The following is a 25,267-nucleotide window of genomic DNA, read 5'->3' on the forward strand; positions in this document are numbered from 1 at the left end:
TGGGCAAGACCAAAGAGCTTTCTAAGGATGTCAGAGACAAGATCATAGACCTGCACAAGGCTGGAATGGGCTACAAAACCATAAGAAAGACGCTGGGTGAGAAGGAGACAACTGTTAGTGCAATAGTAAGAAAATGGAAGACATACAAAATGACTGTCAATTGACATCGATCTGGGGCTCCATGCAAAATCTCACCTCATGGGGTATCCTTGATCCTGAGGAAGGTGAGAGCTCAGCCGAAAACTACACGCGGGGAACTTGTTAATGATCTCAAGGCAGCTGGGACCACAGTCACCAAGAAAACCATTGGTAACACATTACACCGTAATGGATTAAAATCCTGCAGTGCCCGCAAGGTCCCCCTGCTCAAGAAGGCACATGTACAGGCCCGTCTGAAGTTTGCAAATGAACATCTTAATGATTCTGAGAGTGATTGGGAGAAGGTGCTGTGGTCAGATGAGACTAAAATTGAGCTCTTTGGCATTAACTCAACTCGCCGTGTTTGGAGGAAGAGAAATGCTGCCTATGACCCAAAGAACACCGTCCCCACTGTCAAGCATGGAGGTGGAAACATTATGTTTTGGGGGTGTTTCTCTGCTAAGTGCACAGGACTACTTCACCGCATCAATGGGAGAATGGATGGAGCCATGTACCGTCAAATCCTGAGTGACAACCTCCTTCCCTCCACCAGGACATTAAAAATGGCTCGTGGCTGGGTCTTCCAGCACGACAATGACCCGAAACATACAGCCAAGGCAACAAAGGAGTGGCTCAAAAAGAAGCACATTAAGGTCATGGAGTGGCCTAGCCAGTCTCCAGACCTTAATCCCATCGAAAACTTATGGAGGGAGCTGAAGATCCGAGTTGCCAAGCGACAGCCTCGAAAATAGGAATTAGACCTACCGGTAATTGTATTTCCAGGAATCCATCATGACAGCACAACAGGAGGTTGCCCTATTGACCTCTGTAGGGACAGGAAGACAGAGAGGTTAAAAGTCCCCTCCCACCACCCCTTGCCAGTGTTTTTCAATTACTACACCAGGATGGATACAACCCTATTTTATTTCTAGGGATAATAACTGACATGTTAATTGCACAAATCAGAATTTCAATAAGGGAGGGAATGTAAGGGTGCTGTCACGATGGATTCCTGGAAATACAATTACCGGTAGGTCTAATTCCTATTTTCCAGTACATTCCTCATGACAGCACCACAGGAGCAATACCAGATTATAATGCTCAGGGTGGGACTACGGATTGGAGGACTTTCTGTCCAAAACTTAAGTCCGTATCGGACAGAACATCTAGCCTATAATGTTTGCAAAACGTATGATGGCTTGACCAAGTGGCAGCTCTGCAGATTTGGTCCATAGAGGCTTCTCTTCTTTCTGCCCAGGATGCCGAAACTGCCCTCGTTGAATGGGCTCTGATGCCTTGCGGGGCACATAGTCCTTGGGACTTGTAGGCTTCTTGTATGGTAGTTTTTACCCATCTCGCTAGAGAGCCTTTTGAGGCTCTTTCCTCTATTCTTTCCCCCAAACAGGACAAATAGATTTTTATCTCGTCTCCAGGAGGAGGTTCTATCCAGATACTGAAGAATTGTTCGCCTGACATCCAGGCAATGGAATTTTTCTTCTTGTTGGTTTTTTGGATCTGGATAAAAGGAAGGTAGAATTATTTATTGTTCTCGATGGAAAGCAGTAGATACCTTTGGAATAAAGGAAGGATCCAGCTTTAGAATGATCCTATTCTCTTGTACTTTTAGGTAGGGTTCTATGACCGACAGAGATTGGATTTCTCCAATCCTTCTTGCTGAAGTAATAGCGACTAAGAATGCAGCTTTTAGAGTTAAAAAATGCATACTAATTGTGTCGAGCGGCTCAAAGGGGGGCTCACAAAGAGTCGTTAACACTACATTCAAATCCCAGGTAGGAACTGATTTCTTTAGGGAAGGTTTCAGTTTAGAGACCGCTTGGGTGAATCTTCTGATCCACCGATGTTCAGCCAGGGGAGTGTTAAAAAAATGACCTAAGGCTGAAATCTGTACTTTTAAGGTACTAGGGCTAAGCCCTTTTTTGAATCCTGATTGTAAAAAATCTAGGATTTTCGCGATGTTGGGAGAAAAGGGGTCTGGTCCTGGGTCTCCATACCAGGAACAGAATTTCTTCCACATTTTTTGAGGTAACTTCTTTATGACTTGATAAGACAGTTGAAATGACCTCATCTGACAGACCGTGGTTCCTCAAGATCTGCCTTTCAGGATCCAGGCTGACAATTTCAGAGTTTCTATTCCCTGAAAGAATAAGGGACCCTAGGAGAGAAGATTCTCCCTAACTGGGAGCATGATAGGGTCTTCCAACGCTAGGTATTTTACGATTGGAAACCAACTTCTTTTTGGCCAATAGGGAAGAATAATGATGAGCTTTGTCAAATCTTCCTGGATTTTTCTTAATACCATTGGTATTAGAGGAAACGGAGGAAAGGCATAGGCCATATCCATGCCCCAGGGTTGGGACAATGCATCTACTCCCAATGGGTTGTCTCTGAGATTTAGGGAGCAGAATGTCTCTACTTGGGAGTTTTTCCTCGTGGCAAACAGGTCTATTTGTGGATAACCCCATCTTCGGGTTAAGGACAGAAAGACTTCCCTGTTTAGGGACCATTCTCCAGGGTCTACTTTTTCCCGACTCAGGAAATCTGCTGGTTCTGAGCCTTTTAGGTGGACTGCAGAGACTGATAGGACATTTTCTTCTGCCCAACTGAAAATTTGTGTAGAGAGGGCCTGAAGAAGAGTGTGTCTTGTTCCCCCTTGATGGCGAAGAAAGGACACCGCTGTCGTGTTGTCCGATAAAATTCTTATATGCTTCCCTTTTATGATGGGTGAAGCTCTTATAAGTGTCTCCCATACGGCTTTTAGTTCTCTGAAGTTTGAGGACATCCTCATCATTTGAACAGGCCACGTGCCCTGAAAGTGCTTGTCTTGGATTACCGACCCCCAGCAGTGTTTGCTGGCATCTGTGGTAATCACTACATAAGGAGAAGTTCTCCAGGGGACTCCCTTGTCTATGTTGTTTGTGCAGAGCCACCACAGGAGGGTTGATTTCACAGTCTCGGAAATTTGAATTCTTGAATTCAGGGAGTTCTGTTTTCGATCCCACTGGGACAAGATCAGATTCTGTAAGAGTCTGGAGTGAAATTGACTCCATGGAATAGATTGGATGCAAGACGTCATCATTCCCAACATCTGCATACATTCCCTTATGGAACAGGCGTCTTTCCCCCAAAATTTCCTTACTTCTGCCAGTAGGATTATTTGTTTCTCTCTTGGGAGGAAGGAATGTTGAAGGGAGGAGTCTAGTAGTACTCCTAAGAAGACCTTCTGTTTTTGGGGAGGAAGACTTGACTTCTGAAAGTTGATTATCCATCCCAATTCCTGTAGTAGGGAAAGAACCTGTGACCGATGACTGTCTAAGATAGACGGAGTATCTGCCGTCAACAAGAAGTCGTCTAGATATGGGATAATTACTATGCCCTGACTTCTTACGAATGCCATGATCTCTGCCATAATTTTTGTAAAAATTCTGGGGGCGGAGGAAATGCCGAAAGGGAGGCAGACAAACCTGAAGTGGAGAATGGAAGGACCGTCCTGAATTGCGAATCTGAGGAATCTCTGGTAAGCGGGGTGGATAGGAACGTGATAATACGCATCCTTTAAATTGATCGTACACATTGATGCCTCTTCCCTTATTAGAGGAATAGTCGATCTCTAGACTCCATCTTGAATTTTCGATATTTCACCCACTTGTTTAGGACCTTCAGGTTGATTATTGTCCTGTAGGAACCGTTTGGTTTTTTGACTAAGAAGATTTTTGAATAGTGGCCTTTGCATTTTTCGTTGTGGGGAACTGGAGAAATGGCTCTCAATTTGAGTAGTTTCTGGACGTCCCGGATAAGGATCTGATGAAGGTCTTTTGCTTGGTACTGGGTTATTAGAAATTTCTCTGGAGGAATGGAGGAAAATTCTATTTTGTACCCTTCTTCTATGATCTTTAGAACCCAGGGGTTCTGGGTTATTCTCGACCATTTGGGATAAAATTGTAGGAGTCTTCCTCCTACGCTCTTGGCGTCATTGCTTTGAGGGCTGAAATGAGTTATTGGGGTTAAGGAGATATCCTCGACCCCTTCTTCCTTTGGGGTAACTCCAGCGACCGGACTTCCCTTTCCCGCTGTAGTTCTGTAAGGTAGGATCCCTCTGTTGGCGAAACCTCCCAAACTGAGGGGGATCTTTTTGGTTTCTCTTCAGGAAACCCCTTTTTTCTATCTGCTGCATTCTCCAGCATGTTATCCAGGAGAGGACCGAACATCAGAGACCCTGTAAACGGGATAGAACATAATTTGTTCTTGGACTTCGTATCTCCTGACCACATTTTGAGCCATAATGCTCTTCTAGCAGCATTTGAGAGAGCCCCATTCCTGGCAGCAAATCGAATAGATTCCGCTGAGGCGTCTACCAAGAATCCGGTTGCCATCTTTAGTAAGGGTAGAGATTCTAATAGATCTTGTCGTGATCTCTTCATCATCAAATGGGTCTCCAGCTGGTTTAACCATATAAACATTGCTCTTGCTACTGATGTGGCCGCGATATTAGTCGAGATCAAAGCAGAGGAAGATTCCCACGCTCTTTTCAGTAGCCCGTCTGCCTTTCGGTCCATGGCGTCCTTCAACTGCGAGGAATCTTCAAATGGGATTGCGTTTTTTTTTAGCAACCCTGGCTACTGGGACATCTACTTTTGGGATCTCATCCCAAGGTTTAGAGTCTTCTGGATCAAAGAGAAGTCTGTTTTTAAAATCTCTTGAAATGAAGAGCCTTTTTTCTGAATCTTCCCATTCAGTTGTCACCATTCTTTTGAGATTTTCATTTACCGGAAAAACCTTCGTTTTCTTTTCCGTTAGACCTCCAAACATCTCATTCTGGATGGTATGTGGTTGGTCTTCTTCGGGAATATCCATGGTTTCCCGTATAGCCTGAATTAAGGTATCAGACATCTCCGAAGAGAAGACATTTTTTTTCTCTTGAGTGGAAGTTGAAGGCAAGAGTTCCTCTCCTTCTTCTAAACTCACCCTCCGATAGGTAGTAACACTCCTGCTCCGAGTCAGACCCCTGAGAGGGAGGACAATATTTTTGATCCACTTCCATCTGTGGTCTTTTTGCCCGGGAATGAGAGGGAGTTTATTGAGGATGGGCGAGGGAGGCTACTGACTGACTCACTTCTTCACGAATCATAGCCCTAAGTTCAGACATGAACGTTGGTTGTTCCTCTTTTAGTATTTTTGCAATACAATCCTGACACAATTGTTTCCTATGTGAATCTGGCAATTTTTTTGCACAAGTCGCACATTTTTTAACCTTCTTTTTATCAGTTTGTCTCTGAGAGGAATCTTTTCCAAGGGAAAACATAAGGTCGATAAAGTATGGTGTGCATACATAAGGAGTCATAACCCTTACCCCAAGGGTGAGACGCACGTGACCCTGGGACATATCTGGAGTTCCGTCAGGACGAGGAAGTTCCATACCGCGACAGGTAACAGGCAATGCAATATGCAATCCACAAAAATAATCCAAGTTAGAGGTATCAGCTCTAACTACATACCTGTGCGTGTCCCTTTAAATGCGGGCGTCTTGAATTTCCCGCAGACCGGAAGTAGCCCGACGTCATTTCCGGTCGGCTATTCGTTGGAGTGCAGCCGCCATAGCCGGCGACTGAGGCTTGCTATGCGGCGCAGCGAGGATCCCTGCCGGTGCGTCCAAACTTATGGAGCTGCCGGTCCCCGCCTGGTCACGCAGCCAGGCCGAAGCCTGCTTGGGAATCCCCAACCCCCACACACTACCCGAACCCTGCCTAGGATTCCTCCGGTAGGTGTCTTAGGGTGGGAGCTAAGGGACCTCTCGTTCGAGGGGTGTTAGCCTAGGCTTTAGGGGGAAGAGAAGGGGGAGTGCACGGAGCCCCCGATCTTGCCCCTTGCCCGAGTTTTTTCCTGCAGCAACACAGGAGCGACATCTCTCTGCTCCTGACCCTGTAGGGACAGGAAGAACACTGGCAAGTGGGTGGTGGGAGGGGCCTTTTAACCTCTCTGTCTTCCTGTCCCTACAGAGGTCAATAGGGCAACCTCCTGTGGTGCTGTCATGAGGGATGTACTGGAAATCTTAATGATTTACAGATGATCTGCAAAGAGGAGTGGGCCAAAATTCCATCTAACATGTGTGCAAACCTCATCATCAACTACAAAAAATGTCTGACTGCTGTGCTTGCCAACAAGGGTTTTGCCACCAAGTATTAAGTCTTGTTTGCTAAAGGGATCAAATACTTATTTCTCTGTGCACAATGCAAATAAATATAATTTTGACTATGTGATTTTCAGTTGTTTTTTTTTATATAATCTCTCTCTCACTGGTAAAATTAACCTAGCCTAAAAATTCTAGACTGTTCATGTCTTTGACAGTGGGCAAACGTACAAAATCAGCAAGGGATCAAATACTTATTTCCTTCACTGTATATAGTGGGTAGTATTCTAGTAGTTATATTCTTGTATATAGGAGAAGTAGTATAGTAGTTATATTCTTGTATATAGGAGGCAGTATTATGGTAGTTATATTCTTGTATATAGGGAGCAGTATTATAGTAGATATAGTCTTGTATATAGGGAGCAGTATTATAGTAGTTATATTCTTGTACATAGGAGGCAGTAATATAGTAGTTATATTCTTGTACATGTGGCAGTATTATAGTAGTTATATTCTTGTATATAGGGGCAATATTATAGTAGTTTTATGCTTGTCCATAGGGGGCAGTACTATAGTTAGTGAGAGTGAAGATACTGCACATAATTTTAACCAAATGGTGGAATGAACTTTAAAAACTGATGGTTGTTGGAGCCGGTTGTCACTGGACAAAACCCTTTCTGTTATTGTGCTGTACACCACTGCTACATCCAAGTACTACAAAAATCTAATTTTCCTTTCCTCGGTGTAATAATATAACCTAATGTAAACATGCATTGTGCTCATAGTAAATGTGAGTCTTCTACATACCGAGTTTAGTGAAGAATTCCTTCAGAACACCCATGAGGTCTCCTAGGGTTAGTCCAAAGTCGGCCACCACACCTTCGATCTGGTGAAATTCTGCTAGATGGGTGGCATCCAGAGTTTCATTTCTGAATACTCGGTCAATGGAGAAATATTTTACCGGCGTAAACTTCTTCTACATAACAGATAGAAAAAAAACATATATATATATATATATATATACAAAAAAAATATATCTATAGGAGTGACAAAAACACATAGGAGAGGAAATTCAAGAGAAAGTAGGAAAAAATTGTGCAGCGTTTGGGTCACGGCGCTGGGCAGGTAATTATTTCAAGCAGATGTCTTTCTTTTATAAATATTTATTGCAGCACTACGCGTTTCAGGACTGGACAGGTCCCTTCATCAGGTTCATACCTTCATCATGTATGAACCTGATGAAGGGACCTGTCCGGTGTTGAAACGCGTAGTGCTGCAATAAATATTTATAAAAGAAAGACATCTGCTTGAAAAAAAATTACCTGCCCGGCGCCGTGACCCGAACCCTGCACAATTTTTCCTGCTCTCTCTTGAATGACTCGTCCTCCGAAGGAACAAAGGATTCTATCCACCTGAGGGACAGCAGTGGGTGACAGCCGGCATCCAGACAAATCCTTCTAACTCATACAACGCCATGCAGTAGCGTTGTGCCTATACATCTCCACTAGGTGAGTCATACCAGCTCATGATTCGTTACGACTAAGCATTCTAAAACAATATCACCTTAGAGGAGCGTCGCTTCCTCTTCTTCCCTTCTACATTTATAGGTAGAGAAAACACCTTTACTCCTGACTACTAGTCACTGACAACACTACTGAACCCGAACTTACCTGCTGAGCAAGCTCGTAGAGCATCCGAGCACTGACCGCTGTGGTGTGTGTCCGCAGGATATTCTTCTTCGCCTCATTTATGCTCCAATCATATTTATACCTGCAAGAGTTGCATGAATTACATATGGATAATTTTATGATGTCACAGTCGTCTCCTCCCACCACAGGCTAAGACAGGAGGGAGGGGCTATGAGACAAGGAGTCTGCTCCTCCCACCACAGGGTGACTGACAGGAGGGAGGAGCTATGTAATAAGTAGTCCGATTCCACCATCATGGCAAACCAAAAAGAGGAACATGAATATCTCACCCCTGTGATCCATATCCGCCCTCAGAATGAACTTTCTTGACCCGCTCTAGATAATCCATAGGAAATTCGGATGCCAGCGCTGGATCTGAAGCAAATGAAACGGCAACATATTAACTTCACAAAAAAACAAGGCTTCACTCAAGTGATTACATACAGTTTTAGAACACAGAGTAAAACCGCTTGTGCCAGGGCATGCTAAGGCTGGGTTCACACGACCATGTTACGTCCGTAATGGACGGAACGTATTTCGGCCGAAAGTCCTGGACCGAACACAGTGCAGGGAGCCGGGCTCCTAGCATCATAGTTATGTACAATGCTAGGAGTCCGGCGGCAGTGAGGCAGGGACTCCTAGCATCGTACATAACTATGATGCTAGGAGCCCGGCTCCCTGCACTGTGTTCTGTCCGGGACTTGCGGCCGAAATACGTTCCGTCCATTACGGACGTAACATGGTCGTGTGAACCCAGCCTAATAATGTTGTGCTTTCGCCACTCACACCTTTGGGTAAAACACAACAGCATTAACAAAAATGCAAAGAAAAGTTTTTAACACAGGTTCAATAGTTTTTTCAGATGCCTTGGTGATGGTAGTGGCGTGTTTGCCGGCTGCCGTGGTGGCAGTTGTCTGCTGCTATGACGGTGGTGGTAGTGGAGCAGCAGTTGTCTGATGATGTGGTGGTAGTGGAGGTGCAGTTGTTAGTGGCGGTAATGGTGTGGTGCGGTCGACAGCTGTGCTGACAGCTGTGATGGCGGTGAACATACGCTTTTCAGACATAACACATTGATACCGACCCTGCAGGAAGAAGGTGTCATGCTGGTCTCTGGCTGGATGCTGCTGAGGTTGGAACAAAGCGTCAAAGTTCCAGAAGGAACTCTCTATGAAGTTATTGGTCGGCATCTCTGTAAATCTGAACAAAAGAAGGTAAAATGGAGTCACCGGATACACAGAACACTAATGAAGAAAGGACTAAGACAAGTAAAGTAGAGGGCACAGATATGAAGGGCATGGAGGATTAGTGGCTTCACTCACCCCATTTCTAAGAAGATCTGTCTAAACTGTGTGCGGACCTTCAACAGGGGGTGCAGGTGCCCACATTCTGGCATCACTCCTAATGCGTTAAAATTATAGGCCTTGAATTTCTTGTCTCTCCAAGAACCACTGCAAATGGTAAACCAGAAAAGAGTGACAGAGAAAGGAGGAGGGGGGAGATGCTGCTTTTACATAGATATGACCAGCAGCTATGCATAAAGCATTAGAGGCGACTATGATAGAAAGCCCCTAACTGCTCTTAATCCGGACCATGATGCTCTGCAGCAGGGAGACACATTTAACCCCTTGATGCACAGTGACGTGCCGGTACGTCATGGTGCAGGGGGAGAAGTATGGAGCGGGTTTACGCGCTGAGCCCGCTCCATACGCTACGGGCGTCACCTGTGTATTACAGCAGACACCCGGGACTAACGCCCACGAACAGCGATCGTGCTGTTCCTGGCCGTTTAATCTCTCAAATGCTGCGGTCAATAGTGACTGCAGAATCTGAGGCGTTAAATAAAGGTGGGCGGCCCCCTTTGACAGCTCATCGCCACCCCCCCCCCCCCCCGTCAAACGATTGCAGGGTGCCGATGGTTGTCATGGCAGCACAGGAGCCTAATGAAGGACCCCAGGTCTGCCTTCACTCTGCCTCTGTTAAGCCCTTCCTGTGGCAGGACTTAACAGGAGCCTGTAAAAATGACAATATGCTGCAATACAATATGCTGCAATGACAATCGCTGGTTCAATAAGTTAATAAAAAAATGTAAACAGTGAAAAAATATAGAATTAGATAATAAAAAGTAAAAAAAACAAAACACCTTTTACTTTAAAGTAATGTAAAACAAACAAAATTGGTATCGCCGTAAAATTCCGAACTATTACAATATAGCAATATTTAACTCACACGGTGAACTCCGTAACAAGAAAAAATATATATAAAAACACCAGTATCAGTTTTTTGGTCACCTTAGCGGTGAAAAAGAAACGTAATAAAAAGTGATTATTAAAATCGTATGTACCAAAAAATGGTACCAATAAAAAACACAGCTCGTGCCGCAGAAAATAAGCCCTCACACTGCTGAAATCGATGGGGAAAAAAAAAAGAAGTTATGGCCCATGGAAGGCGGGGAGTGAAAAGTTTAAATTCCAAAAATGGCTTGGACTTAGGGCTGGGCAATTAATCAAAAAATAAATCGAAATTGAGCGCAATTAATTGAGGTTATCTTGTGAATTCCGGTTTTATCAATTATTTTCTCCCGGTTTAAACTGTATCTGCATCTTCAGGACGCAGGTACAGTTGAATCCAATTGCAGAGCAGGGGACCGTAAAGTCCCTGCTCTACCATTTACTACGTATCACTGGACGCCAGGCAGTGACGTCATCGCGCCTGTCTGCGCCGAGCTGCACAGACCAGGGGAGAAAAGGGATCTCCTCCACTCATCGTGGAACGGGGTTAGGGGAGTAGGTTATTATTTTTATCAGGCACTGGTGGGGGCAGCTATGGGGGCATTATACTGCGTGGAAGTCATTTGTGCGGGCCTTACACTATGTAGTGGCAGCTATGGGGCGTTATACCGTGGAGAGGGCATTATACGGTGTGGATGACAGTTATGGGGCCATTATACGGTGTGCTGGCAGCTATGGGGGAGCATTATACTTGACACTGCCCCCACACAGTATATTATATACTGTAGTATACAGCAGGCTCCGGGGATAAATATTAATTCAATGCTGTAGCATGCAAGTAGGGGGGGGGGTGTGTGCCATGCAAAAGGGGTGTGGCCTAAATAATTGTTTAACAATCGTAATCGAAGTTACATGTTCAATTAATCGTGACTTGGATTTAGGTCGTAATTGCTCAGCCCTACTTGGACTTCGAGGAGTTAAACTTCTCCTAGACCAGGGGGTTGACCCATCCAGACTAGAACTCTTTATTACAACTCTGTTGCGATCAGGAGTTTCTTCTGGCCTCACTGGTCAATAGGGCACCACATAGATGCAACCACAAGGGGAGTTACACCTAAACCTCGTCATAAAGACAAGTCAGAAGAGAACATCGGAGGAGGTCCAAGAGCTGAAGACACCATGAAATTTGGGAATTGCTATTCACGGAGTATCGTCACCAAAGCTCCCACTTCAAAAAACGACAATGCAGGTGTCAATAATACTCCATAGCCGAGGCCCAAGTCATTGACATGTGACTTACCTGGCAATCATTTCCGGCGTCAGGTCCGTCTCCTGCTTTGTAATACTCGTGCTGAAACCTTTTCCCTTCGTCACCCAGTAGGTTTTAATTGTCCTGAATAAAAGATAAAAACCCAATAATCATCTGCTCTTAATATTACAAGCTAGAGACCGTACGTCTACATGACCAGGGGTGGGTAGAACTAGTCTTAGTATATTTAATGGTCTCTGGTAGATCTTCGTCTTTGCCTATGGATAATGCTTGGCTGCTATTTATTCTTCTGTGTTGCCCATTTGGCTGTTTTATTAGGGCACCGTTATGATCAGGGACTCCATCTTAGCTACATAGTCTATAATCCACCTTCGGACTCATCAAAAACGCCGGCGGCTGCGCGGTTCCTCCCCCAAGGTTTACACTGCAGCTCTGCTTACACTGATTGGCTTCTGTAGTGAAGCACAAGCTCAGCAGAAAGTCATTTGATGGCGAGCAGATTTCTATTACAGCAAGAGATGAACTACAAACAACGACACCACAAGTGAGGAAGATATAGCAGAGATCGTGCACGCGATGCTAGAGAGGTCGACGCCAGGACAAAAGAGGGACATCAGCCGCACAGGTATGTGAAGTGCCCCCCCTGTTATAGGTAGTATTCATGTAACCATAACTACCAGTACTATAAAACGACATTATAATTATTGGTAAACAGCATAAAACTCTAAAAAAACAAAAACACCCACTATAAAAATAAAAACCCCAATGGAAGAATTACTCTTGTGCAGTCTGCCATTGCAAAAAACAAAAACATTAAACGCTAATTTCTTTGCTCTCCAAAAATAAGGCATGCTGGAAGTTGTAGTTTTGCACACTGACCCCCGCCTGGTGTAGGAACAGCAAAATGAAAAACATAGTACTCAGGAAGACGCAACAAATTTATTTCGATATTTTAGGATGTATTCCCATATTAAAGGGGTTGTCTCATCCGTGAGCAACCCTTTCCCACTGCAGCAACCAGCCGATTACCGCAGGTGCTCCGGCTCCAGACACACCCAGAAAACAGCTGATTACCGCAGGTGCTCCGGCTCCAGACACACCCAGAAAACAGCTGATTACCGCAGGTCCTCCGGCTCCAGACACACCCAGAAAACAGTCGATTACCGCAGGTCCTCCGGCTCCAGACACACCCAGAAAACAGTCGATTACCGCAGGTCCTCCGGCTCCAGACACACCCAGAAAACAGTCGATTACCGCAGGTCCTCCGACTCCAGACACACCCAGAAAACAGCCGATTTTGCTGAGGGAAGCCTTCTCTGGCCAGACCTTTCTCCTGCAGCAGCCGTTGTGGTATTACATGGCGGCCATTCAGATGAATAGCCATCCATGTAATACACGGACATCTCCAGTTCGTCGCTCTTACAGACCGCAGGCTATCTCAAAAATGAGATACAAGCAGATACACAAAAAAGAGGACCATTCAGCGAAAACTCAAGTGGGCACACACGGTTATTAAAGGGGTTATCCGGGGACCAAAATTGCATTGCAATAATATATTTATGTGAGAAGAAGTCACTTAGTAATGTACTTTAATTTAACGTTCTGTACTAAATGGCGCAGTTCAAACCTCATGAATTATTCAGTAAGTGCTGGAGCTTTTCTACGAATGATTGCGCCTCGACACGGCCCCATGTGACTGAGCTCTTGCTTCATGTGCTGTTTGTGAACATGACCACAAGGGGCTGTCACGTTGCCTGTTGCTTGAGAAGTTTAAATTAAAGTAGATTAGTAAATTACTTCTTTTCACATAAATAGATCATTGCAAGGCAATTTTTGGTCCCCGGATAACCCCTTTAAAGAGGCTCTGTCACCAGTTTATAACTGCCCGATCTCCTACCTAATGTAAAAGGCACTTTAATGTAGAGAACAGATGTTTTGTTTTCTTTTAACCCCTTCCCGACATTTGAAGTATCCATATGTCATAGCTGGGTAGAGGGAAGTATGGAACGGGCTCACGGAGTGAACCCACTCCATACGATGCAGGTGTCGGCTGTTTGTTACAGACGACACTTCACAGTAACGAGCGGTCAATAGCGACCGCGGCATCTAAATCGTTGGAAAGAGGGGGCGACCCCCTCTAGCAGCTCATCGTGCCCCCCGCAATGCAATCGCAGGGTGGCGATGGTTGCTATGGCTGCCTGGGGGCCTAATGAAGGCCCCCAGGTCCGCCATCTTTGTGCTCCTATTAAGCGCTGCCTCCAGCAGGGCTAAGGCTGTCAGAATCACGATATACTGCAATACATTAGTATTGCAGTATATAGTGCAAGCGATCTAACGATCGCTGGTTGAAGTCCCCTAGGTGGACTAATAAAAAAAATTGTAAAATAGTTATTTTTTATGTAAAAAAAATAAAGAAAAAAAATATTAAAAGTCAAAAATAAAATAAAAAAAAAAACAAACCTTTTCCCCCTAGAGCATAGTTAAAAAAAACAAAAAACATACACTACCGTTCAAAAGTTTAGGGTCTATACATTGTTAATGTGCTAAATGACTATTCTAGCTGCAAACGTCTGGTTTTTAATGCAATATCTACATAGGTGTATAGAGGCCCATTTCCAGCAACCATCACTCCAGTGTTCTAATGGTACATTGTGTTTGCTAACTGTGTTAGACGGCTAATGGATGATTAGAAAACACTTGAAAACCCTTGTGCAATTATGTTAGCACCGCTGTAAACAGTTTTGCTGTTTAGAGGAGCTATAAAACTGACCTTCCTTTGAGCTAGTTGAGAATCTGGAGCATTACATTTGTGGGTTCGATTAAACTCTCCAAATGGCTAGAAAAAGAGAGCTTTCATGTGAAACTCGACAGTCTATTCTTGTTCTTAGAAATGAAGGCTATTCCATGCGAGAAATTGCCAAGAAACTGAAGATTTCCTACAATGGTGTGTACTACTCCCTTCAGAGGACAGCACAAACAGGCTCTAACCAGAGTAGAAAGAGAAGTGGGAGGCCCCCGCTGCACAACTGAGCAACAAGACAAGTACATTAGAGTCTCTAGTTTGAGAAATAGACGCCTCACAGGTCCTCAACTGGCAGCTTCATTAAATAGTACCCGCAAAACGCCAGTGTCAACGTCTACAGTGAAGAGGCGACTCCGGGATGCTGGCCTTCAGGGCAGAGTGGCAAAGAAAAAGCCATATCTGAGACTGGCTAATAAAAGGAAAAGATTAATATGGGCAAAAGCACACAGACATTGGACAGAGGAAGATTGGAAAAAAGTGTTATGGACAGAAGAATCGAAGTTTGAGGTGTTTGGATCACACAGAAGAACATTTGTGAGACGCAGAACAACTGAAAAGATGCTGGAAGAGTGCCTGACGCCATCTGTCAAGCATGGTGGAGGTAATGTGATGGTCTGGGGTTGCTTTGGTGCTGGTAAAGTGGGAGATTTGTACAAGGTAAAAGGGATTTGGAATAAGGAAGGCTATCACTCCATTTTGCAACGCCATACCCTGTGGACAGCGCTTGATTGGAGCCAATTTCATCCTACAACAGGACAATGACCCAAAGCACACCTCCAAATTATACAAGAACTATTTAGGGAAGAAGCCGGCAGCTGGTATTCTATCTGTAATGGAGTGGCCAGCGCAGTCACCAGATCTCAACCCCATAGAGCTGTTGTGGGAGCAGCTTGACCGTATGGTACGCAAGAAGTGCCCATCAAGCCAATCCAACTTGTGGGAGGGGCTTCTGGAAGCATGGGGTGAAATTTCTCCCGATTACCTCAGCAAATTAACAGCTAGAATGTCAAAGGTCTGCAATGCTGTAATTGCTGCAAATGGAGCATTCCAAGACCAAAGCAAAGTTTGAAGGAGAAAATTATTATTTCAAATAAAAATCATTCTTTCTAACCTTGTCAATGTCTTGACTATATTTTCTAGTCATTTTGCAACTCATTTGATAAATATAAAAGTGTGAGTTTTCATGGAAAACACAAAATTGTCTGGGTGACCCCAAACTTTTGAACGGTAGTGTAATTGGTATCGCCGCATCCGTAAAAGTCTGAACTATTACAACATATTATTTAACCCGCACGGTGAACGCCGTAAAAAATTAATAATTTGTAAACGCCAGAATCGCTATTTTTTGGTCCTCATCTCCCACAAAAAAATGGAATGAAAAGTGATCAAAACGTTGCACGGACCCCAAATTAGTATCATTAAAACTACAGCTTATCCTGCAAAAAATAAACCCTCATACCACTTAATTGACGGAAAAATAAAAAAGTTAAGGCTCTCAGAATTTGGCGACACAATAAATAAAAAATGTTTACACTTAGTTTTTTACTTGTAAAAGTAGTAAAATATAGAAAAAAAAAACTACATATATTTAGTATCGCTGTAATTGTATGGACCCACAGAATAAAGATAACATGTTGTTTTAATTGCACAGTGAATTCCGTAAAAACTAAGCAAAAAAAACAATGGAGGAATCGCTGTTGTTTTTCATTTTCTACCCCCAAAAAGTTTTTTCCCCCGTTTCCCACTACATTATATGGCACAATAAATGGTGCTACGAAAAGCTACAACTCGTCCCTCAAAAATCAAGCCCTCATAGGACTATACTGACGGAAAAAAAAAAAAAAAAAGTTATGGCTTTTGGAAGGTGGGGAGGAAAAAACGAAAATTAAAATCTGAAAGATGTTTACGACGGGGAGGGGTTAAAAATGTTTTTTGTCCTATTTATGATCATTTTTATGCTAATTTGTCCTTTATGCCAAACTGGGCGTTTTTTCTTTTCACCAAGTGGGCGTTGTAAAGAAAAGTGTTTTACGCTGACCAATCAGTGTCATACGCTCCTCTTCATTTATGCCCGGCTTGTTTCACAGCACAGCGTGATCTCGCGAGATCACACTGTGACGGGACTTCCTCCCACAGATCCTTTACCGGAGCCATAGAAGACTGAACAGACATCGCCTCCAGCAGCTGCAGATTCGGATAAACGACTTGGCAAGGCTGGAGGCGATGTCTGTTGACTCTTCCGCCGCTCCGGTGAAGGACCTGTGGGAGGAAGTCCCATCACAGCGTGATCTCGCGACATCACGCTGTGCTGTGGATTGGGCTGGAATGAAGAAAAGTGTATGATGCAGATTGGTCAGGGTCATGCACTTTTCTTTACAACGCCCACTTGGTGAAAAGTAAAAAAAACAAAACACCCAGTTGGGCATTAAGAACAAATTAGCATAAAACTAAAAGTGATCATAACTTGCTCAAAAAGAATTTTTTTTCAAAAATAACAAAAAAACGTATCTACATTAAAGCGCCTATTAGATTAGGTAAGAGATGGGGCACTTATAATCTGGTGACTTATCCCCGCAGTATACAAGTGGCAGATACCTGATGATCTCCTCACCGACTTAGTTGCTTGTAATTTATGATCATGTGGTCGTTGCTATAATGCAGTGTCTACTTTCATATAATATACGGGTTAGAATAGGTTTCTTTTTATTTTAGGATATAGGTTTTATTTGTGTATGTCAAGTCTGAAAATTGTCGCGGCAGCAAAAGGGTTAAGCTGGAGACATTGATCATAGCGGTGACCTAATGGAGCAGAGTTGAAGAGCCGGAACTAAAGAGAGACATTACCCGTAGACATGACAATCATTACCCGGGAGCACACAGGACACTTTGGTCTCGGCACTTACACTTCATTTAGAAGTTTCCTCTTCTTCAGCTCGTTCTTGTCCTTCTCGTTCACGTTGTCCGGCTTTCCCTGCAGGATGAGCTGCAGCTTTTCCTTAACTTCGTCTTCCACAGCATCTACCTGAGCAGAAGGAGGAGGAGTGATAAATGGTAAATAACGTGGCCACCTGGTGCTGCCACCTAGTGTTTGAATCCCACCAGGATCTGGTTTACAGGTGTTTCCCCCAAGGCCCTGTTCACATAGTTTTTTGCAGTCGGAAAAATCTGCCTCAAAATTCCTTCAGGAATTTTGAGGCAGATTTTGACCTGCCGGAAGAACACCTGCCGCTTTTTCGGTCGCGGCCATTGAGCGCCATCGGCAAAAAACGCAGCGAAAACAGCCTTCTCTGCCTCCAATTGATGTCCATGGGAGGTCAGAGACGGAAACGCCTGAAGAAAGGGCATGATGCTTCCCCCCCCCCCCCGCGAGCGGTTTTCCCGCTTTAGGCAGTTTTTTTGCGCAGTTTCCGCATCAAAAACAGTGCCGAAAAACTCGGCCTAGAATAATCAGCTCAGTTTTTTTTAAGTGGTTTTGTACCACACGCATGTTTTGAGGCGTTTTTGTTTTTTATCCTTCAACAGGCAAAGAAAAAAACCCAAGCGTTTTTTGTTTTTTTTGCCAAAAACCATAGCAGCCGTTCACATCATTTTTTTTCCGTCTCCCGTTGACTTCAATGGGGTTTTCGAGGCGGAAAAAGCTTCAAGAAAAGTAATGTCGCTTTCCGACGCGGTTTCCACATCAAAAACCATGGCAAAAAAAAAAAAAAAAAAAGTGTGTGAACTAGTCCTAACCCTCCAGAATACAAGAGAAACTTATACAGCGGACCATGTGTAGTCTATCCTAAAAAGTGACAGAAATCGCCCCCTACTGTATATCATACTTGTGGGCAAACCCAATAAACTTCGATTGCGTTTCACATGAAAGCTCTCTTTTTCTAGCCATTTTGAGAGTTTAATTGAACCCACAAATGTAATGCTCCAGATTCTCAACTAGCTCAAAGGAAGGTCAGTTTTATAGCTCCTCTAGACAGCAAAACTGTTTACAGCGGTGCTAACATAATTGCACAAGGGTTTTCAAGTGTTTTCTAATCATCCATTAGCCTTCTAACACAGTTAGCAAACACAATGTACCATTAGAACACTGGAGTGATGGTTGCTGGAAATGGGCCTCTATACACCTATGTAGATATTGCATTAAAAACCAGACGTTTGCAGCTAGAATAGTCATTTAGCACATTAACAATGTATAGAGTGTATTTCTGATTAATTTAATGTTATCTTATTTGAAAAAAACTGTGCTTTTCTTTCAAAAATAAGGAAATTTCTAAGTGACCCTAAACTTTTGAACGGTAGTGTATATATATATATAGACATTTTCTGCAACAATTCAATGTGTGTGGACAAGCCCTTACACATCTCGGTTACCCAATAAAAAGGTCTGAACATCCACATAAATGACTCAAGACGTAGGACGCACTTACCGTTCTGAATACACGAGGACCCCCTTCTGCGGCTTTATCCAGCCGGATCCAGCGATTGGACATGGCTTTACTGAAGCCCACCTTCGCTATGGGGAGTTTCTGTAGGGAAAACACGCAACACAAAACATCGATGAGCTCATGAAATAATCAAAATACCTTCCCCTATCAAGCCAGCAAATGACTTAAAGGGATACTCCATCTATTATGGATTTTATAAATCAATACAAACAGCATCTGCGTTTAAAGTGTATGTGTACCTTTAAATTAAAAGGGAACTAAACTTTCAAAAAACTTCTGACATAGTGACATGTTAGAAGTTTTTAATCGGTGTGTGTCCGAGCACCGAGACCCCCGCCAATCGCTAAAATTAAGCGGCAGAAGCGCTCGAGTGAGCTCAGAGCTACTGAATTTCTGATCGTCTTTTCTCTGAAAGCCGAGGATTTGGTGCACAGGCTCAATAGAAAGTCTGAGTCCATACGCCAACTGCTCGGCTTTCCAAGAAAAGCAGATTAGAAACAAAGCGGTTCAGCGTTCACACGCGCGCGCTTCTGCGGCTTCATTTTAGCGATCAGTGGGGGTCTCAGTGCTCGGAAAGCTTAGTTAGTTGTCACCCTTTAAACTAAGCCATCTGACATGACAAAGACATTGGTGGGAGTCCATGAGACCATCACCGATTCTATCAACCTGCAGCTTAGGCGGAGTTCACATCTCGTTCTTACTGTACGTCTGACGTTCACGTTCTGCTTTGAAAAAAATAGTGTCAAAACGTGCACCACAGCGTGTACATTAACGCTACGTGGGAAACGGGGCCTAAATATGGCATAGTCAAGGACACGGAGGGAGGTTGCTAGAGAAGTGACATAAACGTGCTCGGAGTAGTTGTCACTTTCCTTCATCATGGTCCTGAATGCTGGTTCATGATACTCACCATGAGCTCGCTCTGCGGCAGCCCCTCTTTGGGCACGCTCTGGAACACCCTGACCTCGTGACTGCCGCTCTCCGCGATCTCCTGCCCCTCTGTACTCAGCTCCCATTTCTTGCTGGATTTCTGCTCTGCCTCGATTATCTGGCGGGACAAATACTGCATTAGACGACCAAGTGGAGTGAAGAATCAGCCCCATCATTATTGTCCCACCCTCACCTCATTCTCAGCTGTTAAAGAAGACCCCTCACCCCCCGCCCCCACCCCCGACTTGTCTGATTTAGTTAACAATTGTATTACCCATGAAATAATCCTGGAGCATCTTGTCCTAAAATTCGATGTTGTGCAGCTCCTCTGTTATTCCTCCTGGGTGTTACCAGATGGAGGGGGTGTGTCCTTACACATACTGACTGTCCAATCAGAGTGAGAATGTGTAGGGACACACCCCTTTGACAAAGGGAATGGTAACATCAATTTATTCATAAATGTCCAGGAGGAACAACAGAACGCACAAGAAAATCTGTTCCATAATTGTTAATTCATGGGGAATACAAGTATTTACTAAAATAGCCCCATCAGGAGGGGTGATATTCCTCTGTAAGTCATTACCAATTCGGTTTGTCGAATCCTGGGAAAACTGGGTGACAACCAATATCAAAAGTGGCTACAGCTCCCACCCTCCTAGATTCCAGAATAGAAAATGTAACTATAAAGAGAAATGGGGAATATAGAAATGCATCACTAGGCAGATTTGCCATTCTGGAATCTGGGAAAGCTGGGTGACCACCACAACATGGCTGTAACTGCAGACATATTTGTGGTCAGGATGTAGACATTGATGTAGATGGTGTTTAGAATCGACACGAGTCTCCATGACAACGCTGAACCTGACAAATCGAAGTCTTAAGATGGCCATACACATTAGATAAAAGTTGGTCGAACCGATCGACGATCTAATGTGTTTGAGGGAAAAGAAGGATCTGGCATGTTGGATTTTAACATTCCCGATCCTTTGTTACAGCAGGAGATAATCCGCCAGATGTGTCCGTCAGTGATTTATTCCCCGCTCCTCACTGGGAAACGGGGGCATCGGCCGACAGATCTAAAGTGATTGACCATCTTTAGCAGAGAAGTAAAATGTTCCTTTCTTTATTTTTTTTTTTTTTTAAATTAAAGGGGTATTCCCATCATAGACATTTATGTATTATCCACAGAATATGCGGTTCCCACCTATCTCCAGAATGGGGGTCCCCCAACCCTGTCTGGTGAGGGGGGCCACTGGCCTGCTGTGCTCTGCTGTTTCCGTAACTCCTATTCACTTCTATGGGAGTTACTGAAACAGTGTAGCACAGCGAACTTAGCGGTTTCCATAATCCCGGCAGGTGAGGTAACCCCATTCTGGAGACAGGTGCGAAACCCCCCAGAGGTGGAACCCGCATCTATCAGACATTTTTGGCACATCCTGTGGATGGTAATACCCGTTTAACACTTCATCTCTTCCTCTAGGTCTCCTAGAAGATGGTCACATACATTAGATACGTGCGTGGATCGGCCTGTGTACCGTCCTCACTTTCAGCGGAGTTTTCCTGCGGTCCTTATGTAAAAAAGAAAAGCTTAAAAAATGATATAACGAGTTCCGCAGCCTTATAAACGGTCTGTTGCCCATAGCAACCAATCACCGTGCAGCTTTCATTTGTGATAGCGCTTTTGAAAAATTAAAGCTGCCCTGTGATTGGTTACTATTGACCACAAATACAGTTTTGCTGTTAGATTGTTTTCACAAATCTCCTTTGTATCTTAATTCCTCTCCATTTGCAAGATGCTTGCTGTCAGTGAATGGTAACATTTTTCTTTATATCCAGAATCTTTACAAACCGAATACGCATCGGAGCTGAGAGTTTGTTACTATTGTATCCAGTTTAGACAAGTCCAGATAGTGAACACGTTTGTCCAGGGATAGAAATAAGAACACTATCACTCATGTCCTTTGACAGGCTCCCCCTGTTGTTCACAGGGAGGTCTTGCCAGATGAACCAACGAGTGTCCAAATCATAAGCGTTATAAAGAGGACCTGTCACTTCTCCTGATGTGTCTTTTGTAGTAAATACTTGTATTCCCCATAATATAACAGTTAGGGTGCAGGTTTTCTTACATTTGTGCCATCCCTCTGTTATTCTTCCTAGAAATGTGTAATGAAATTGACAACTGGGTGTTTGCAGTTGAGGGCATGTCCCTACATAGACTGACAACGTCCAATCAGTGCTGACAGAGTCAGAAGGTGAATGGACACGCCCCTTTAACAAGGGGAATAGTAACACCCAGTTGTCAATTCATTCATATATTTCTAGGAGGAATAACAGAGGGACGGTACCGCACAGAAGAAAATATGCTCCATAATTTCATAGGGAAAACAAGTATTTACTGAAACTGACAAGTCAGAAGAGGTGACAGGACCTCTTTAAAAGAGATATCTCATAATAGAGGTGCTGCTGGTCCTTATGGGACAACTGTTGGGGTCCAGCTTCCACAACCCCCAGCAATCAACTAATCATGAGAGGAAGCTTCCCTTTAGAAAGGCAACATTAGGGTAAGGCCCCATGGAGCAGCATTGACATGGCTGCCAGCTGCACCAGCACCTTGTTTTGCACCACTGTAAAATTGCTAGCTTACGTCTGCACGATTTTGTAGGTATACAGAAGTTTTACCCACAACAACATGCGGCGTTTAACTAGCAATTATTACAGCGGTGACGAACAGGGTGTTGGTACAGCTGGCGTCCGTGTCAATGCCGCTGCAGTGGGACTTACCCTTACATGCCATTGAATTCAATGGGGGGCTCAAGGAGTTTGAGTTGAAGGAAGTCCTCCCAAACCCAACGTGTATTTTACCCTTAAGAACTACAAGTCCCAGCACACCATGCCTTGTAAAGTCTTGACAGGCATTCTGGGAGTTGTAGTCCCACACCAGCCATACGTGTCCTATTCCCTCCCAGTGTGATTGCATCATCCGGATCGTCTCACCTCTCCCAGCGACTGCAGACTTTTGACAGCACCCACCACCTGCTGGTGATCCACATCCAGAGCCCCCGCCAGCTCCAGGCTGTCCAGACCCCCACAGTTTCCATCCCGCAGCTTCTGGAGTAGCGATTCTGCTACTGTGTTATCAGCCATGCTGCCGGCTTTCCCTACTGCGCATGCGCCAGAAGCGGCAGTCACCGCGTCCACAATGCTTTGCGAGTGTACGCCATCTTGGTACTCTAATCAATTCTGCAGGACGTGAAGCTTAATGTCTGACATCTTGCTTCTCATGTCAGCTGTAGCTCACGTAACCCAAGACTGAATGGATTAAGTGTTGTCGTGGGCGCACAGCTCCCTCTGGCGGCGCCCGGCTGTAACGAGCAGCACAGAACTGTGATGACTGAACAGGGGTTAGTGTGAGCATTGCGACCCAATATCATTAATATCAACGAGCTTTATCATCATTTTCAAGATCTATGCTTGCTATCAGTGAATGGAACCATTCTTGTTTACCTCCAGAGGCTTAACCCCTTCAGGACCAAGCTCATTTTGGCCTTCAGGACCAGACCCATTTTTTCAAATCTGACATATTTCACTTTATGTGGTAATAACTCCGGAACGCTTTTACCTATCAAAGTGATTCTGAGATTGTTTTCTCGTGACACATTGGACTTTATGATAGTGGAAAAATGTGGTCGATAAATTCAATATTTACCAGTGAAAAACACCAAAATTTGGTGAAAAATTGCAAAAATTTGCATTTTTCTAAATGTAAATGTATCTGCTTGTAAGACAGGCAGTTATACCACACAAAATTCTTGCTAATTAACATCCCCCATATGTCTACTTTAGATTGGCATCGTTTTTTGAACATCCTTTTATTGTTCTATGACATCACAAGGCTTAGAACTTTAGCAGCAATTTCTCACATTTTCAAGAAAATTTCAAAAGGCTATTTTTACAGGGGCCAGTTCAGTTGTGAAGCGGCTTTTAGGGCCTTATATATTAGAAACCGCCAAAAAGTCACCCCATTTTAAAATCTTCACCCCTCAAAGTATTCAAAACAGCATTTAGAAAGTTTCTTAACCCTTTAAACGTTTCACAGGAATTAAAGCAACGTAGAGGTGAAATTTTCAAATTTCATTTTTTTTTGCAGAAATTCATTTTTATTCTATTTTTTTTGTAACACAGAAGTTTTTACCAGAGAAACGCAACTCAATATTTATTGCCCAGATTCTGCAGTTTTTAGAAATATCCCACATGTGGCCCTAGTGTGGTAATGGACTGAAGCACCGGCCTCAGAAGCAAAGGAGCACCCAGTGGATTTTGGGCCTCCTTTTTATTAGAAAATATTTTAGGCTCCATGTCAGGTTTCAAGGGCTCTTTCGGTGCCAAAACAGTGGAAATCCACCAAAAGTGACCCCATTTTGGAAACTACACCCCTTGAGGAAATTATCTAGGGGTATAGTGAGCATTTTGACCCCGCAGGTTTTTTGCAGAAATTATTGGAAGTAGGCCGTGAAAATAAAAATCGTCATTCTTTCAAAGATTATGTAGGTTTAGCTAATTTTTTCTAATTTCCACGAGGACTAAAGGAGAAAAAGCACAACAACATTTGTAAAGCAATTTCTCCCGAGTAAAACAATACCTCACATGTGGTAATAAACGGATGTTTGGACACACGGCGGAGCTTAGAAGGGAAAGAGCGCCATTTGGCTTTTGGAGCTCAAATTTAGCAGGAATGGTTTGCGGCGGCCATGTCGCATTTGCAAAGCCCCTGAGGGACCAAAACAGTGAAAACACCAAAAAAGTGACTCCATTGAGAAAACTACACCCCTTGAGGAATCCATCTAGGGGTGTAGTGAGCATTTTGCCCCCACAGGTGTTTCATAGATTTTATTAGAATTGGGCAGTGAAAATAAAAAAAATCCTTTTTCTTCAATAAGACGTAGCTTTAGCTCCAAATTTTTAATTTTCTCAACAAATAAAGGAAAAAAAGAACCCCAACGCTTGTAAAGCAACTTCTCTGGAGTACGGCAATACCCCACACGTGGTCGTAAAATGCTGTTTGGGCACACGGCAGGGCTCAGAAGGGAAGGAGCGCCATTTGCTTTTGGTGTACAGATTTTGCTGCATTTGGTTTCTGGTCGCTATGTTGCATTTGCAAAGTCCATGTGGGACCAAAACAGTGGATCCCCCCCAGAAGTGACCCCATTTTGGAAACAACACCCTCAAGGTATTCACCTAGGGGTGTAGTGAGCATGTTAACCCCACAGGTGTTTTGCAGAAATTCGTGTGCACACGATGTGGGAGAATGAAAATGGGAATTTTTCCTTAGATACGCCAATATGTGGTGCCCAGCTTGTGCCACCATAACAAGACAGCTCTCAATTATTATGCGGTGTTTCCCTGTTTTAGAATCACCCTACATGTGGCCCTAATCTTTTGCCTGGACATTCGACAGGGCTCAGGAGTGAAAGAGTACCATGTAAAATTGAGGCCTAATTTGGCGACTTATAAAGTATTGGTTCACAATTGCAGAGGCTTTGATGTGAAATAATAAAAGAAACCCCTGAGAAGTGACCCCATTTTGGAAACTGCACCCCTCAAGGCATTTATTAAGAGGTGTAGTGAG

The 25,267-nt window shown here is 43.9% G+C and overlaps 1 protein-coding gene across 1 annotated transcript in view; it reads right to left on the reverse strand.

Moving 5' to 3' along the window:
* The window catches only part of FARSA (phenylalanyl-tRNA synthetase subunit alpha), a 29,677-nt gene extending 6,857 nt beyond the window's left edge, over positions 1–22,820 (reverse strand). Inside the window, exons 1-10 of the mRNA XM_075859026.1 lie at positions 22,636–22,820; positions 19,622–19,759; positions 18,694–18,792; positions 17,176–17,294; positions 11,500–11,592; positions 9,291–9,419; positions 9,053–9,168; positions 8,262–8,346; positions 7,954–8,053; positions 7,091–7,259 (exon numbers count right to left, since the gene is read on the reverse strand). Of these exons, the coding sequence (XP_075715141.1) occupies positions 7,091–7,259; positions 7,954–8,053; positions 8,262–8,346; positions 9,053–9,168; positions 9,291–9,419; positions 11,500–11,592; positions 17,176–17,294; positions 18,694–18,792; positions 19,622–19,759; positions 22,636–22,785 (1,198 nt within the window). The 5' untranslated portion in view covers positions 22,786–22,820. The remainder of the gene's footprint in view (positions 1–7,090; positions 7,260–7,953; positions 8,054–8,261; positions 8,347–9,052; positions 9,169–9,290; positions 9,420–11,499; positions 11,593–17,175; positions 17,295–18,693; positions 18,793–19,621; positions 19,760–22,635) is intronic.
* Positions 22,821–25,267: the final 2,447 nt, after the last annotated feature.

This window comes from Rhinoderma darwinii, chromosome 3 (genome assembly GCF_050947455.1).
Source record: "Rhinoderma darwinii isolate aRhiDar2 chromosome 3, aRhiDar2.hap1, whole genome shotgun sequence".
Lineage (NCBI taxonomy): Eukaryota > Metazoa > Chordata > Amphibia > Anura > Rhinodermatidae > Rhinoderma > Rhinoderma darwinii.